This window comes from Simochromis diagramma, unplaced genomic scaffold (assembly GCF_900408965.1).
Source record: "Simochromis diagramma unplaced genomic scaffold, fSimDia1.1 OVJJ01000565.1, whole genome shotgun sequence".
NCBI lineage: Eukaryota > Metazoa > Chordata > Actinopteri > Cichliformes > Cichlidae > Simochromis > Simochromis diagramma.
Genome location: NW_024387304.1, coordinates 3113347 through 3126974, shown reverse-complemented (window position 1 = coordinate 3126974; position 13628 = coordinate 3113347). Strand labels below are relative to the sequence as shown.

General features: G+C 39.7%; 1 protein-coding gene across 1 annotated transcript in view; it reads left to right on the top strand.

Moving 5' to 3' along the window:
* LOC120716733 (potassium voltage-gated channel subfamily H member 1) overlaps window positions 1-8256 on the top strand; it is a 101484-nt gene extending 93228 nt beyond the window's left edge. The window contains exon 11 of the mRNA XM_040004336.1: window positions 5633-8256. Coding sequence (XP_039860270.1) covers window positions 5633-6472 — 840 coding nt within the window. The 3' untranslated portion in view covers window positions 6473-8256. The remainder of the gene's footprint in view (window positions 1-5632) is intronic.
* The last annotated feature ends 5372 nt before the right edge of the window (window positions 8257-13628 follow it).

Genomic DNA, 13628 nt, shown 5'->3' with positions numbered 1-13628 from the left:
ATTACATTTTTAATATTAACAGTAACCCTGGGCCTCTGTGGATTGGGCAGCTGATCTAATCTCTGTCTAAAACTGGATAACAAAAACTAAGGAGTGCTGAATCACTTTGCAGACTATTGCAGAGTAACAGGTGTGTAGCATCGCTAACTAGCTAGCAACAAGCCTCCAACACATTGTATATTCTAGCGGCTAATCTAGCACACGAATTAACAACAGAGTGGTTTTAGATGCTGTAAAACTATAAGATGATAAGCTGTGTGGTTTTTTGATAATAGTGACATGGTTGTATTTACCTTAATTGGACGAGTCGTCAGTCGCGGTAAACCCATCAGCAGATAAACTGGAGCAGCCGGGCTACGTAAAAAGTGTAGAGGACTTGTTCGTGGTCACATCCAGCAGGTGTGTGGACGGGAGCGTCACGCAGGCGCTCCACCTCAAGTCGCTACTGTGCAGACTCTGGCTCCAAAAGTGCAACATGGCAGCGTCTACAAGCGGGATATTTTGGCTTCATTTTTATGCAATGGGAGTAAGTGCTATAGTGTCGTCCATGTTTTCTACAGTCATTGGCTGGGACCTGACAAAAGTGCCACCTGAAGGAGGCTTCTCTCTGTCTGATAGCTTGTGTTCTGAGACCTGTCACCTGACACCTGACTTTTGAGACCTGAGACCTGACTCCTGAGACCTGACACCTGACATGTGATTTCTGAGACTTGACTCCTGACTTCTGAGACCTGACACCTGAGACCTGACACCTGACTTCTGAGACCTGACTTCTGAGACCTGACACCTGATGACTTTTTGTCTGAGACCTGACAGCTTTTTTCCTGAGACCTGAGGATGTCCTAAAATGTACACCGTACTGTAGACATCCCAACATTCTCACAAGGTCAGTGGGTCACTGGCAGTCTCCTGGTCCTGTTGGTGGGGGTAGATACTGTTATGGTCCTCTCTGTGTCAGCTCACCACTTTCTCTCTGGCTCTTTCTCCTTTAGTGCTCTCTATCTCCTCTTTCTCTGTGTGTATGTCTCTGTTTATGGGACAAAGACACAAACTGAACTGGAATACCATTTGTAGATAATCCTGCCCTGTCGAATCTTCATTTGAATTCAGTGTTAATATGCACTGAACTTTGGTACACATCCTTCCTACCTGAGTGATCTTTGACAGCTTGAATGTAACTTTTCACAATCCTTATGTTTGAGAGAATAATCGAACAGCTCAGTCTGTTGTGGCACTGGCAGAAAATATTTTGCAAGTTTTTTTTATTTTTCAACTCTGCAGCTGAAGCCACAAATGCATTTTCCAACAACTGTGGCATCATTTAAGAGGAAATAAATTTATTACAAAGAAGCATTGTTACAGCAAATAAATAATTGACCAAACACAAATTTTCTTTTTGTGTTGATAACAAAGGCTGATATTAAATAGGCTATTCAATAATTTACATTTCCTGTTCATTGACAAGAAAACTGTATGAAGACAAGCCTAAATTCTTGGGGAATTTTAATAAATTTTCCAGTTTAATACATGGGGCCTGTACAATAAAACAAGTTTGCTATACCCGGGATATCTTTTCGTCATCTGGCTTCAGTTCAGTAATCATTCTAGACAACCCAATGAGTCAACGAGTTTACAATTCTAGCTATAAGCTGCCTTGTATAAAACAGTTCGTTGGCAAAATATAACCAAGAAAATAGCAAAATAAAGAAAATGGGTCTACTGCCCATTACGTTTCTAAAAATAAATAAATAAATAAATAATAGTAGAAAAGTCTAAAGAATTTAAACACATTATAGGTTAAAACAACACAGTAACTGCAGCATAAAGTGGCAGTGTAACGGTGTGTTCACACCGAACGCGATGGACGCGAATAAAACGCCCCAAACGCCCCTAATTTGACGCGTGTACATTCGCATCTCAACGCGTGTCCAAGAAAAATCCATTTTGACGCGCGTGAACCGGAAATGTGGGAGGAATGTGGGAGGGAGTTGTGCCAGACCGGTATCTTTGCAAGATGGCAGCTATCGAGCTAGCGCTTGAAGAGAGAGTCTCCCTTCTCTATGTACTGTGGAGAGCAGAGCAGCAGCGTAAAAGACGTCCTCGCCGTACCTGGGTCCATCAGGTCCTCCAGAGGCATGAGCAGTTTGGTGAGTTTCACCACTTGCTCCAGGAGCTGCGCCTGGATTACGGCCGATTCCAGCGCTATCACCGTCGGCCAGTTTGAGGACCTGCTTTCCCTCGTCGGTCCCAGCATCGCCCGCCTAGACACCAATTACAGGCGCTCAATCCCACCTGCAGAGCGCCTGTCCGTCTGCCTGAGGTTAGTAAAACTATTTAATACGGTAGTCCTTTATTGATATCTGTGCTAATATGCTAAACCATCCAGTTATACACTGCTAACATGGATGTGCTATGCTAACAGTGAATGCTGTTGGTGTTTACTGAAAGCAAACTGTGGTACAGAGACGACTCTTTATAATATTTCTAGTGATACTCAGAAGGTCTCATCAAGTCCCGATTTAATTCGATTTATGCTGTTATCAGTGTTTGCATGATAGCATGGCTGTGGTGTCCTATCAATGTATGTGCTCGGTGTTTGCTGATATCAAACTGTAGCATTAGGACCACTGAGTTAACCTTTGTAGTGATACTCACTCCTTTTTATTTAGATCTGGTTTGATTCTGGGATAGTTGAATATTTGTATATAATCCCTGCAGCTGTCAGACTCTATAGCAGGGGTCACCAGCCTTTCTTAAAACAGTTAGATAAAACTGTGAACAGTTTGGTTCATCTTTAGTTACATGGTTCTATCTTGATAAGCTATGTCTTATCACAGATTAATTTTTCAAAAAGATTAATGATTTAAGCAAGGAAAGGGCTACATGTCAACATACAACTCTTTATTTCTATTAATGTCTTACTTCATTCCTACCTGATTGACATGTTTAGGAATTATGAGTGATTGGCTCACTGTAGTTGTGAAAGTTGCTACCAATCAAATTATGATATGTTAAAGTTAAAACAAAACACAACTGTTTTAGATATGATCTAATATACATTTTGTAATTATCCTTATAATTACAAAATGTTTTATGTAAGATTCATGTTTTGTGATTTAAATCTGACATCACAAAAGTATTTTGGAATTTGAATAATGTATTTTGTAACTGCAGTACACATAATACTGATTTTGAACAATTTTGTCCAGGTTCCTTGTCACCGGGGACTCCTTCAGCACCAAGCGTTCAGTTACAGAGTCGGTGTGTCCACGGTGAGCCAGATCACCCCCCAGGCAGCGACGGCCATCTGGGACTGTCTAGTGGACGACTTCATGGCTGTGCCTTCACCTGGAGACTGGCGGTCCATCACAGAGGGATTCCAGGAGCGCTGGAACTTTCCTCTGTGCTGTGCAGCTCTGGATGGGAAGCACGTCCAGACAAAGGCACCCCATATATCATATAGGAGACACACACATTGATATACACTAAATATTTATTTCATTTCTTTTTTGTGGTGCCCAAATTGATGCACCTGCTTGATTTTGTTTAAACAATTATTGCACACTTTCTGTAAATCCAGTAAACTTCTTTTCACTTCTCAAGTATCACTGTGTGTCTCTCCTGTATGATATTTAACTGACATTTTTTATTGTAACAACCAACGATTTATACAGGAAAATAATGTCTATTAACAAGGTTGCCCAAACTTTTGTATCCCACTGTATTAGTATATTTTGTCATTAGTATAATATGAAATAAATTCTACATGTGTCAAGTCGTGTGCCAACATTTGCTGTGTAGTAGAACTGAGACATTAGTCATTATAAAAATTTATTTGAAATAATATTAAAAGTCTCAAACAGAAAAACATTAAACATAAATATATAAAATATAAGAATTTACAGAGAGACAGGAATAAAAACGACCAGCTGCTCTCCAGAGCAGGAACAAGGCTGAGGAGGAAATGCTCCATTGGAGACTGGCGTGGCCTCTTCAGGGACTTCAGGATGGCCAGCTCCACCGCCGATGGACCGTCCTGGGACCCGTCCCTCATCTGCCTCGGAGCCGTCCTCCCCTGTGGGCCTGTGAAACAGCACAAAACACAAAGAAATGAGAAGGCTGCTACTAGATTTTAATTTCAACATTGAAAAAAAACAAAACAATAACAGGATATAATCAGATTGGTTGTAGATATTTAGTAAAGGTGATCACAAGGCAATCCCACCGACTAAAAAGGTATCAGTGCTTGCTGTACATATCTGTGGGTGCAGCAGCAGGAGCTCAGGGACTGGGGAGCCAGGAGAAGCAACAGGGGATGCTCTGCTTCAGAATCAGTTGGTTCTATCAATACAGTATTAAATGTTAACAGGTTGGATATAATAATCGTAGAGTAGACAGTGGTCCCTCATTTATTGCAGGGGTTCTCAGAATAACTAGCTCTGGTCACAGTTCTCACAATTGATTCTCAAAGTGCAAACCTTTGTAGATTGCAAAACGTAAAAGTATTATTATGCCGCGGTTTGTCTTTATCTGCCCGCCACTTTCGTGCGCCTTTTTCCCTCGCGGTGCAGGTGTCTATTTCCGAATGAGGGTCGTAGTTATGGGTGTTTTTGTGCTGTTTTTTCTATTGGACGTGATGGTTATCAAAACCAAACGTGATAAATTTGGCAAGCGCAGGAGAGCAGATTTGTCAATCAGGCTGCAGAATGCAATGCTGTACTGTGCAATAAAAAATCAGCGAAAAAGCAAAGCAGTGACGGATGAACAGCGGGACCACTGTGTGCTGTTTATTAATAAACAATAAAATATATTCCTAAATGACAACATGCAGAAAAGCAGAACGGTATTTGTACGTCAGTGGGAAAATAGAGGTGGCTTGCTAGCTTTTGTGCGGCTTCCCTGGGTCAGTGAAAACTTTCAAAAGAGAAATGAATGAACTTACCAGGTTGCCCGATCTCTTCACATATCTTCCTCCAAGCTCGGTCCTTTTTATTCCTGTCTCGGTACTGAAAGCAGCTGGTGTCGTACAGCTCCGAGTTGTTTGCTACCGCATTGATTAGCCTTCCCCTCCATTGGAGTATGAAAGGCTTTGGCTGGATCTGCCCCTTTGACCTAGGTAACAGCCACGTCACCAGGCTCCTGATTGGTTGTCGCGGCGCGATTTGACGCTGGAGTTCAGATTTTTCCAACTCAAGCGGTAGACGCGAAACGCGCGTATGCACAAAATGCAACACAAAAACTCACGCGCGTGGTTTTATTCGCGAGTCAAACGCGCCAGACGCGCTACACTGACGCGCGTTTCACGCGTTTTCGCGACGCAAATCTGCTTCCGAATTTTCGCGGGACCCGCAATCACGCGTCATCGCGCCTTTCCATTGACTTTACATGTAAACCTGACGCTCTATTCGCGTCCATCGCGTTCAGTGTGAACACACCGTAAGTGTTTTAGATGTGGGAGTGGAGTGAATTTATGTGTCATTTAAATGGTTTAGGTGGTCAGTAAGACTGGAAAATCGTTATAAATAAAGTACCTTTAAAGCCAGATAGGAAAGCTAACAAAGAAGATTCATCAGTATCAGTACCACAGTACTGATTCTTTGAGCTGCAATAACTATGGTCTGTCTCTTAACAGATTGTCTTTCGGAAGATCAGTGATGTGAAACGTGAAGAGGAAGAGATGCTGAAAAGGAAGAATGAGGCTCCTCTCAACCTCCCACCAGACCACCCAGTTCGACGACTCTTTCAGCGTTTCCGGCAGCAGAAGGAAGCCCGTCTCGCTGCTGAGCGGGGTAGTCAGGCCACTGGTGATGTCGAGAAAGGTGTTATTCACCTGGAGCCATCCAGAGGTCCAGAGAGGCTTGCCTCTACTAGTATTGTCATAGTAACTGAGAACCAAGCTGCAACCACCAGTTCCTCCACATCTTCATCATCCAGGGCATCCAGCCAAGCCATGTTTCATGTTCCCGGCATCCAAAATGGCAGCCTAACTGGTTGCAAATCTGCAGAGCCACCCAAAGCTAAAGGGTGGGGACGTTTCAAAGAGTCAGTTGTGAAAGCTGAGTCGTGGAGCAGTGTCTCCAAGGCTGAGTCCATGGAAATGCTGACTGATAGAACTAAGTGTCACAACGAGGTGTCTCTAAGGAAAACAGATTCATGTGACAGTGGCATCACAAAGAGTGATCTCCGCTTAGATAATGTTGGCAGTGTCAGAACACCACAGGAGCGGAGCCCAGTCCAGTCTGATGAAAAGAGGGCCTTTTGTCCAATACCAGAGCAGAGTGTGCAAGCGTCTATCCTCGAGTTCAAACAAGAATTAAAAGGAGACATCAGAAATCTGAACAGTCGCATGACAGTGCTGGAGACACAGCTTACAGAGGTGCTACGACTTCTTAAATCAAGGAAATCATCTGGGTCCTTTTTCGAGTTCTCTCGGCCACCATCTCCTGACTCTGATAAGGACAGCTTCAATTAAATTAGATGGCTCGGATAATTGTGGTTAATGATGATTCATCATTGTCATATCATACTCAGCATACTCATCCTATGCTGTCTGTATGGTATCATATACCATATGATACCTGGGACATAAAGACAGCAAAAGCACCTTTTATGTTTTCAGCATTACATTTCTTTTTGAGATAGTCAGGTCCATAAATATTGGGACACCGACACAATTCTAACATTTCTGGCTCTATACACCACCACAATGGATTTCAATGGAATGATACGAGCAAGATGTGCTTTAACTGCAGACTGTCAACTTTTATTTGAGGGTATTTATATCCAAATCAGGTGAACAGTTTGCATATGTGCCTCCCAAAAGTAATGGGACAGAATAAGAATCATAGATCAAACTTTCACGTTTTAATTCTTGGTTGCAAATCCTTTGCAGTCAAATACAGCACACACATAGACATCATCAGACGCTGGGTTTCATCTCTGGTGATGCTCTGCCAGGCCTCTACTGCAACCGTCTTCAGTTCCTGCTTGTTCTTGGGGCATTTTCCCTTCAGTTTTGTCTTCAGCAAGTGAAATGCATGGCATATTTTAACCTGTGCTGCTTTTGTCAACAGTCACATCATCAAATACAAGAGAACGAGTTCCACTGGCAGCCATACATGCCCACGCCATGACACTACCACCACCATGCTTCACTGATGAGGTGGTATGCTTAGGATCATGAGCAGTTCCTTGATCTTGGTGTCATCTGTCCATAGGATGTTGTTGTTCCAGAACTGTGAAGGATTTTTAGAGGGTGTTTGGCAAAACCTAATCTGGCCTTCCTGTTTTTGGGGCCCACCAATGGTTTACATCTTGTGGTGAACCCTCTGTATTCACACTGGTGAAGTCTTCTCTTGATTATTGACTTTGACACACATAAACCTAAGTGTTTTTTTTATTCCCACCCTATTCCCACCTACTAATAATCTGAATACATATTGTTTGTGCATCACAAGGCTGTAGTTTTACCTGTGGCATGTGAGGTGACTTCAAGATGCAAATTAGACAAAAAAAAAGTGAAGTGGTACAGAATACTCTAGACAGCTATCATATTTAAAGCAAGGGCCACAAAAGTTAACTTGGTAAGCTTTTACTATAACGAGATGATCAGAGCCAACTTGCTAATGCTGGTGCTATCTTGACCATATTGTCAATATAGAACACTTTGTTTTTCCCTTTTGCTTAGAAAGGCCCTCACTGTAGCTTGTATTTAGGGTGGTGTAGGAGGCAACTTTTCTGTTTCTGGTTACTTTTTTCATTCTAGAAAATAGATAAGGATAGGATTTTTATAAAGTATATGATGTTGTTGTTCTGAGCTGGTTTTAACTGACCTTATGTCATAATCTTTGTCTTTGACTTTTTGTAGAATCCTATGTGTTTCTAAAATACATGCAGAGAACCATGTTTTGGCAAGTATTGTACACTTATTAAACTACTGATTTGTTTGTAAAGAAGCTGAGGTACTGGACACTGAATGGTAACACAGTTAGGCTTTTACTGCCTAAATGCTAACTGTTGTCTTTAGATAGTTCACACTCTGAAGGTGAAGTTTCATTTATGTCATAAAACCTGCTCAACCTGCTTCAAGGGATTTATTAAAATGAGTAGATGCCCTCACGAGCAGCAAGGGGCCTTAAAACGAATTAAAAAAGAAAACGCAATCCACATGTAAGATAAGATAAACCTGTATGAGTCCCACACGTAGGAAATTTTTTGGTCACAGCAGAAAGCACAAGTTAAGAGCAGTAAAAAATTAAAAAAAAAATAATAGAATAGAATAAGATAAGATAACATACTATACAAAATATTAAAAAGTTAAAATGAGGATTAAATTTAAGGTCTTATGTAATTAATATCACACAAATAGTTAAAGCTGCATTCATTCATATTTGACACCATTTTGACAGAAAGATTTTAAATAATGTCTCTTCATTTAGATTACTAGAGCTATTGAATAAGATATTTCTGTGTATGTCAGTCAGTGCCTCCTTCAGGCCCCTAAATCTTTGTTGGATTTTTTAAAATTTACTATTTAATATGTCATTTAAAACAGTTCCTATGAAAAAAAATCACTTGCCAGATATTCTTTTACTTTACCTTACTTTAGCAAAGACTGGTTTACTTCTGTTAAAGTTTTTGTGTTTTCAGTCAACATAACTTGTTGATACTTTTAAGCCACCACCTCTGGACCACTACTTCTGTTTGGGCAGTTCATCAACTCTCATTAGTTTCTTTCTTTCTTTCTTTCTCTTTTTTTTTCATTCACTAATATTAAGGTGTGTTCACAGCAGTGAAAAATTCCAGGCCACAATAACATTTTAGATTATCTAGCCAAAAGACAAAATTTATGTCATTGCGAAGTGTCCATCATCCATTAACAATTCATAAGAATCCCTATCCCTCCTTGTAGGAGGCCAAGTTACACACACTAATGCGCTAATGATTTTTCATCTAAACTGTGCTAAAGGTGAAGGTCATGGTTGTTGAAAGTCAAGGACTGATCGAAGTGCTTAACTTTAAAAACATTAAAAATATAAAAATATAAAAATTATATATCTATATCTATGTGTGTGTGTGTGTGTGTGTGTGTGTGTGTGTGTGTGTGTGAGGAACCTTGGAGTAATTTTTGACCAGGATACGTCCTTCAATGCGCAAATTAAACAAATATGTAGCGGCTTTCTTCCATTTGCACAATATATCTCTAAAATATTTCTAGGCTGGACTACTGTAATTCGTTCGTATCAGGATGTCTAAAAACTCCCTTAAAACCCTTCAGTTTATCCAAACTGCTGAAGGAACTGTACCTAAAGTGATTAGAAAGAGAGAGCATATTTGTCCTATATTGGCTTTTCTTCATTGGTTGCCTGTTAAATCCCTAATCAAATTTAAAATCCTTTTCACCACATACAAGGTCTTGAATAATCAGGCCCCATCTTATCTTAATGGCCTTATAGTATTATACCACTCCACAAGAGCACTTTGCTTTCAGACTGTGGGCTTACTTATTGTTCTTAGAGTATTTAAAAGTAGAATGGGAGGCAGAGCCTTCAGCTTTCATGCCCCTCAACTATGGAGCCAGCTTCCAGTTTGGATTTCATCTCTTTTTCTCATCAATTACTGTTTGTAAGCTAGTGAAAGTCCTAATATGGCCAAAGATGGGCCAAACCTTAGGTAGATGTGCACATTACTATGGTAGGTAGGGACACCTATTATCACCTATTACCTAGTAAAATTATTTCTACAATTAACTTTTAATTATACAAATTTTGACCAATATCTGAAGAAATATGGACTTTCCAGCACACAGGACCATGCAGTTGAACAAATTGAAGTGTAAGGTTTACATCATGTGTCCACATAAATTGTAAACTGTATTGTCTGTATTGTAAACAAGGGTCTCCACTGACAAAACAGAATGTACATGTGGTACATTCTTTCATACTAAGCTGTAGAAGGTGTTTATTCACTGAACTTTTCCTCACATCATTTAAATGTCTCTATTAGCTTGGAAAGAAAGCAACTGGACTTATTTAATTTTCTTTCCACGCTGCCTAGACTACCATTACCTGGATGATTGAGAACCAACATAGACATATTGCCTTTATTAAAGAATGCATCATGCATATATTGTTCTGCAACTTTAATCAACATCAGACTACTTTATTAATCCCTAGGAAATTATGTAAATTATGTAAGCTCTGTGTTGTCTGCAAGCATGAAGAAAACACTAAAACTGTGCCAACTATAAACTTTAAATGAAAACTTTACAGTAAAATTTCAAATGTCAGGCTTCATGACAAATTTGATAAAGTATTACTTAAAGGCACAGAAAATAAAGTGTGTCATTCAAAAAATGTCAAAAATGTACCTCTTGACTTGTCTAAATAATAACCTGAGATGTGTGTATCCCAACTTGGTATCTGGTGTGTCCTCTCTCAGTGTGATAATATGTCATAATATGCAACCATTGTCATATATGCTGTGTTTATGGAGAGACTGGTTGTTATTTGTGTGAAGTTGTGAAGGTCATGTTGTCCTGCGGGGGAACTGCTATCAACACTGATGCATTTTGATTGTCATCCCTGCATGAAGCTTGTGTCTGAAATGTGTTTTTCTAAAGGAAATGCTTAAATCTAGCTGAATGCCTTGTTACTTCACTACTGTTACTTGTTACCTGGCTGGATATCTGAAGCCTCTTCTCTAAACTTTACCATTTTCTGTTAGTCACATATATGTTGCGACTGTCACCTGTGCATGACGACCATAACAATAAATAGATAGATTTTGTTTTGTTTGTTGTTAGGTCTGTTTCCATTTTTCACTTGTTATGAACTAACACTGTATCAGCACAAAGAAAATTGATAAAATCACATCAAATGTCATCAAGACACCTTGTACTTGTATCTTTGCTGTGTATTTTTTGGAAGAAGAACGTTGTTGCTCACAGTAACAGACACAGATAGAAGTAGAAACCTTTTGTTGCGACTTAATGTATTTCAGTTAAAGTCTTTAAAGGTAAAAAGACAAAACCAACTTTAAATAGATAACTGTATACAAGTTATTGTGTTGAATGTTTCAATACAATTTATTTTTGTTGATTATTCACTTTGCAAAATAATTCTTTTCTGACGTTGATGAACATTTTCATTTTAATCAATGGGATTTTTGTCCAGCCTTTGGCTGTTTTTTTCCCACCTTTGGTCTTACCAGGTGTGACCAAACATTTGGTCCCACCTGTTAGGTGTATCCTTCTGGGTAGATCTTCATAGCCGTTTTTTCTACAGAGTTCTCATCGTTTCGAATCACGTGTCCATACCACCTCAGGCGGGACTCAAGCATCTTTTCCTTAATTGGGGCTACGCCTATTCGCTTCCGTATGTCTTTGTTCGTAACACGGTCCCGTCTTGTAATTCCAAAGCTCCATCGGAGCATGCGCATCTCCATGGTGTTTAGGGCCTGTTCATGTGTGGTCAACGTTAGTTTTTAAAAAAATATCTTACTCCCAGATGTTTTTTTAGGTTGGAGGTGGAGTCTTTTGATGCCGAGAGCAGCTTGGTTGCTGGCAAACAGAGTATGCATCCCACGGTCAGATTTTGCCCATCCCTTTCTTCTTTAAATCTGAAGTGGTGTCGGAATTTCCAAGTAACAAATGCATTCCTGTGTAACTGACACCACCAGCATTAACAGGATACTTACATTAGAGCCTCTTAGACTACGTTCACACTGCAGGCAAAAGCGCATCAAATGACCCTATGCGACCCACATCCGATCATGGTATCACAGTGTGAACGGCACAAATCCAATATTTTCAAATCCGATCTGGGTCACTTTCGTATGTGGTACTGAATCCGATGCATATCTGATGTTTTAGAAGTTTTAGACTGCTGTTTGAATGGTCATGTCGCATTAAATCTGTCTTTTATGTCACTGACACAGGACAGACGCCAATTATCAGCGCCGGAGAAGTGCCTGATAAGACATCGTGAACGCTTCCTGGCCATCCCGTGTAAATGTCAGTGAAACTGTTGGGAAGACAGTATTGGAGAAACGTGAACATTTTATTTGTTCTGTATAATCTGCAGATTCTGACAGAAATCTGCAACTATCCTTTGAAGCACCGCTCCTCTCTTAAACAGCAATAAGGATCATTATTAAGCCATATGTAAATAAGAAAATAACTTTACGTTTCCAAATTTTGCTTTAAGTTATAAAGTCAGAAGCAAGTCTTTATATTAACGGCTAACAATACTGTTTGGTCTAGGTCTAAACAGAGAGAAAAGGGGACTACTCCTCAGGGTGGAATATATAATTATTGTGTATAATCCTTGAATACAACAGAAATTTCACTAATGAAATCAGTTGCAACATAAAATCACAGCCTGCTTTAGATCCGCATCCAGCTTGTCTCTTTGTTTCTGGGCCAAGCTCTGCTTACTTTTCCTTTTTCTGGATCTTTTTTTTCTGAATCTTTTCTATTCCAGCAGGGATCCCCATAACCTCACCCTTGAAAAAAAGCTTTCTGCAAAGCCCCCTCCCTCTCTTGTTCCCTGTTCCCACTTTCCTCTTTCTCCTCCTCAACTGATGATCTGTATTGCAGTGCCAGTCCTCCTCCTCACTGCAGCAGAGAACAAACAAGAGGGTCATCCTCTCAGACTGAGAAGAAAAAAATACATCTACAACCAACTTCCCATTTTTCCATCCTTTCTGTATTATACTCATGCCATAGCATGGTCTAGAGGGCTACAAATAAACAGCTTCCACTTCCTGCAGGTTACTTCATCTTAGACCAGGGACATTTTAAAAATCAATTAGACACTTGGAAAATAAGCTTATTATATGTATAAAGGATGACAAGGATGCCACGTGGGCTCCTCCTGTGTGGTGTTCCAACTCAAGACATGCTGGTGAGTTTATATATCTCGCCTGGTCTGGGTTTGCTGTGATGTTTCTCAGGTGCCTGGGGAGAGGGAGGTCTGAGCCTGTCTGCTGAGGCTGCTGCCCCCATGATATGGTCCCGGATAAGCAGACGGAAATGGATGGTCTGATGGATGGATAAATAAAAAGATGTATAAATAAAATTAGTAGTTTCACAGTACCAAAATATATATTTAAAGTTTATTGTTTAATTTTAAGACAGACACTGAATAGTGCAGGTCTAAAATGTGTTGCTTTGGTAAGAATATTTGGCAGTAAATAATAAATCCCTGATGAAATCTTAACAGTGGTGACATTTTCCTTGACTTTAACTTGAAAAAGTGTTTTAGCTAGATGAACATGAACACGAACACAATAACTCATATGGAAATAAGAATGTACACACTGGCAATAGTTTGAAAAAGATACTTTAGTGTCTTCAGCACAACATTCTAGTGAGCTTAAATTTGAGTGTTTTTGAACTCATTAAACTCAGGATTGCTATTGCTTCAAAACTTTAGTAATCAGGCTGCTACCTAAACTCGTAGTAATTAGTGAAACTTATTTTATAACATAGTCATTGTAGTCATCTTGACATTAAACTTTAACAATCTGTTTAAGCAATTAGGAATTAAATGCAAAAATACTTAGATATCAAATGTTTCAAATATTTGAAACAAGCAATTTAATTGGTTTCACATTTCACTACTTTC